Below are 3,321 nucleotides of genomic sequence, written 5' to 3' on the forward strand. Positions count from 1 at the left end.
GTCTGAGCGTGGTGACTCTTGATGCACTGACTCCAGCTTCAGTCCACTCTTTGTGAAGCTCTCTCCCAAGTGTTTGAATCGGCTTTGCTTGACAGTATTCTCAAGCTTGCGGTCATCCCTGTTGCTTGTGCACCTTATCCTACTCAATTTCTTCCTTCCAGTCAACTTTGCATTTAATATGCTTTGATACAGCACTCTGTGAACAGCTGCTCTTTCAGTAATGAGCTTCTGAGACTTACCCTCTTTGTGGAGGGTGTCAATGATCGTCTTCTGGACCATTGCCAAGTCAGCAGACTTCCTCATTATTGTGGTTTCAAAGAACAAGAGATACCCGGAATTTATTCGGCAGGGATGGTCATTTATTGAAACTCAAATGTAAATCTAATATTTTGAGATACTGGATTTTTAACTTTCATGAGCTGTAAGCTCTAATCAAAATTAAAACAAAAAACTTTTTGAAATGTTTTACTTTATATGTACTAATTTTTTGAGATGCACCTGTATATATAAATTTTAAAATGATTTTCCTACAGATTGATGAACACACTCTGACAGATAAGCGGTCCCAACTCAGTAAAGACCCATTTCCCATCTACACAGTGACTGACAAGCAAAGCAAACAGGAGGAGGGAGGAGGTCTGTGTTTGTCTGAAAGAATTAAAGAGTGTTAATGTGTTTGTGTCAGCTGTTGTATGGAGGTGTTTTCTGTCTGCAGACCCCTGGTTTGAGATCAGTCCACATGAAGCAGGTTATTCCCTCACTGGAGCGTTTGTGGAGACCTCCAGCTTCGCCAGCCAGTTTGACAACGGCTCAAAGAAAAAACACCAGCCTGAAATAGACATGCTGTACCTGCAAGGTATCAAACTCTGTCACATGAGTTTATTAATATTTCCAATACCAATGTACACTGATCACCGAAGTTAATATGTGTCAAAACGTTAATATAAACATTACAATTAGAAATGTGAAAAATCATTTAAAGCAGTTTTAACAGCACAGTGAGTTGCTGTTTTTCAACATAATACTTCTCATTACACAACGATTTAAAGTACAGATCATTTATGCTCAACAATTTAAGAGGTCGAATAATAATTCTGCGCTTTAGACTAATATATTACACATTTCGCTTTAAAAATGGTGTTTTGTTTTATTTATTGTTAACCCTTTTAAACGTAATCGTGTTGTCTGCAGCTCTGTGTGGCAGCGCTTTAGCTGGAGAAGATAGTAAAGAATTCATCTGGGGAAAAATACAAGGTGCAGCCGCATTTGAAGACTCAGTTCTGACTAAAGCCCACATTCATTTCATTATCATGTGAATCCATGATTATATATTTTCCCCCCCAGATTTCCTTAAACATTCAAGACCTACGAAAGAAATTAACATGTTTGAGGAAATGAAGGAAGGTAAAGCATTTCCTTGCATTTCTGCTTTTATTTATTGATACGTTCTATCTTGTGTCAACTGACCTATTAACAAAGATGAATACATACTGTAAGAAATGTACTGCTCATGCACATGTGTGCATACACAAAGTGTTACTGAATAGATCATGAGGTGTGATCAAATTCATTTTAGCTTCAAATCAAAGCCTCTTAAATGGCTTTTGGACAATGTTGTGCATGTTTGCTTGTGGAAAACTCCTGATATCTGAACATGATGAATTTGGGTGTGGACAGCACTTACATTTAAGACATTTTTCAGTTTGTTCAATGTGTGTTTTCTTCAAAAGATCCAAACTCCCCACCTGTAGAAAAGTGGTACCAGGTTCTCATGGATCTTGTGGACATGAATCTCTGTGTTTTAAATGTCAAAGATCCTTCTGCTCTTGATCAATCCATCAGAACAACGCTGAACGGTAAGAGTGTGTTAGAATTCATATAGAGGAGACTAGTTTAGTTAATTTTAGTTATAACACTTACTGTCAATAATTCTCAAGGTTCAGTTTCTGAATAGACAATCAAAAAGTTATTGAACTTTAATCTAATGGATGAAACTGCAAAACTCTAAGGTAACATGCAAAAACATGTCATTAAACAAGATAGGCGAACTTGAATTACCAGATCACAAGAACTCAGTAATGTTTCTCTCTTTCACAGACCTCGCTGCAGGCAAAAGTCAGTTGATTTTTCCAACACAAAAACTGAATCTCGCTGATAAAGAAGCTGCAAAACTGTATATGAAGCAATACACTGAGGATGTATGTAATTATTTGAGTCAATTCAGTTTGGGGCCTTTCGGTAGGTTGAACTGTCTTTACATTGTATTTGATTTGTATATTGTCATTTTTAATGCATAAAACAAGTGCTTTAGATTCAATAAAGCTTCCAATCAGCAACAAAAAGCCAAGAAAGAACCTTTGCTTTAGACAACCAGTAAAGTACGATTATGGCAAAAATCATAATCATGATTATTTTAAAGGGACAGTTCACTCATCATTTACTCACCCTCATGTCGTTCCAAACCCATGAGAAAAAAATTAATAAATCCAAGATGAATTAGATGGTTTAATTAGAGTTTTCTGAAGAGACACAATGACTTTACATGATGAACCGATTTAATTTTGGCTTTTCACATCTGATTTCTTTCTCAACAACTGACACATAACTGACTGTTTTTACATGAACACACCAAGACACTCATTTTGATATATTTTTAGACCGTATAAAAGATTACAGTTGTAAAGGAAGGCAACCAAATATGGCACAATAATCATATTTTATTTTGTCATGATTATCATGTTTTCATAATCATTGAATGCCAATATTAAAATTTCAACAAATTTTAATAATCGCACCCCCTACTTTTAAAGCATAAAGATAAAGAAATTGTTTATAATTATTAATTAATCTCCAAATATAGTCACCAGAAAGACAATATAAAACAATATAGGAACCATTTACTAAATTTAAGAACCACTGTGCATTTGTATTTCAGATATTTTCTTGAGCATTTGTAAATGCATGGCTCTGTGGATCTGGGGCAGGAATTATAACTTCCTCCACAATATGAGCGGTGAGAACTGACCTGCTGTTAACTAGAAATTCAGTAATGTGAATAATATAATAAACCGACTCATCTGATGCTGTGATCCTTCAGATGAATCCGTGCCTTCCGCTCTTCTGCAAAGTGAGACGAGAGACTTTGAAGACGCAGGACTGCTGCTGAACTCACCCTACTTCTCAGTGCTGAGAAAAGAACGAGACATCGACCTCATCATTTCCCTGGATTTCAGTGAAGGCGATCCTTTCATGGTATAGCACGCATTTTTAAGACATACTCTAAAGTTAAAGACACAGATCACCTAGAAATCATTGTTCACT

General features: G+C 36.0%; 1 protein-coding gene across 1 annotated transcript in view; it reads left to right on the forward strand.

Annotated features, from left to right (window-relative positions):
* LOC107715676 (cytosolic phospholipase A2 gamma-like) overlaps positions 1 to 3,306 on the forward strand; it is a 14,189-nt gene extending 10,883 nt beyond the window's left edge. Inside the window, exons 5-12 of the mRNA XM_016521847.1 lie at positions 534 to 636; positions 716 to 856; positions 1,192 to 1,254; positions 1,345 to 1,404; positions 1,731 to 1,856; positions 2,098 to 2,238; positions 2,936 to 3,013; positions 3,098 to 3,306. Of these exons, the coding sequence (XP_016377333.1) occupies positions 534 to 636; positions 716 to 856; positions 1,192 to 1,254; positions 1,345 to 1,404; positions 1,731 to 1,856; positions 2,098 to 2,238; positions 2,936 to 3,013; positions 3,098 to 3,258 (873 nt within the window). The 3' untranslated portion in view covers positions 3,259 to 3,306. The remainder of the gene's footprint in view (positions 1 to 533; positions 637 to 715; positions 857 to 1,191; positions 1,255 to 1,344; positions 1,405 to 1,730; positions 1,857 to 2,097; positions 2,239 to 2,935; positions 3,014 to 3,097) is intronic.
* Positions 3,307 to 3,321: the final 15 nt, after the last annotated feature.

The sequence above is a fragment of the Sinocyclocheilus rhinocerous genome, unplaced genomic scaffold, assembly GCF_001515625.1.
Source record: "Sinocyclocheilus rhinocerous isolate Xijiao unplaced genomic scaffold, SAMN03320098_v1.1 scaffold4648, whole genome shotgun sequence".
NCBI lineage: Eukaryota > Metazoa > Chordata > Actinopteri > Cypriniformes > Cyprinidae > Sinocyclocheilus > Sinocyclocheilus rhinocerous.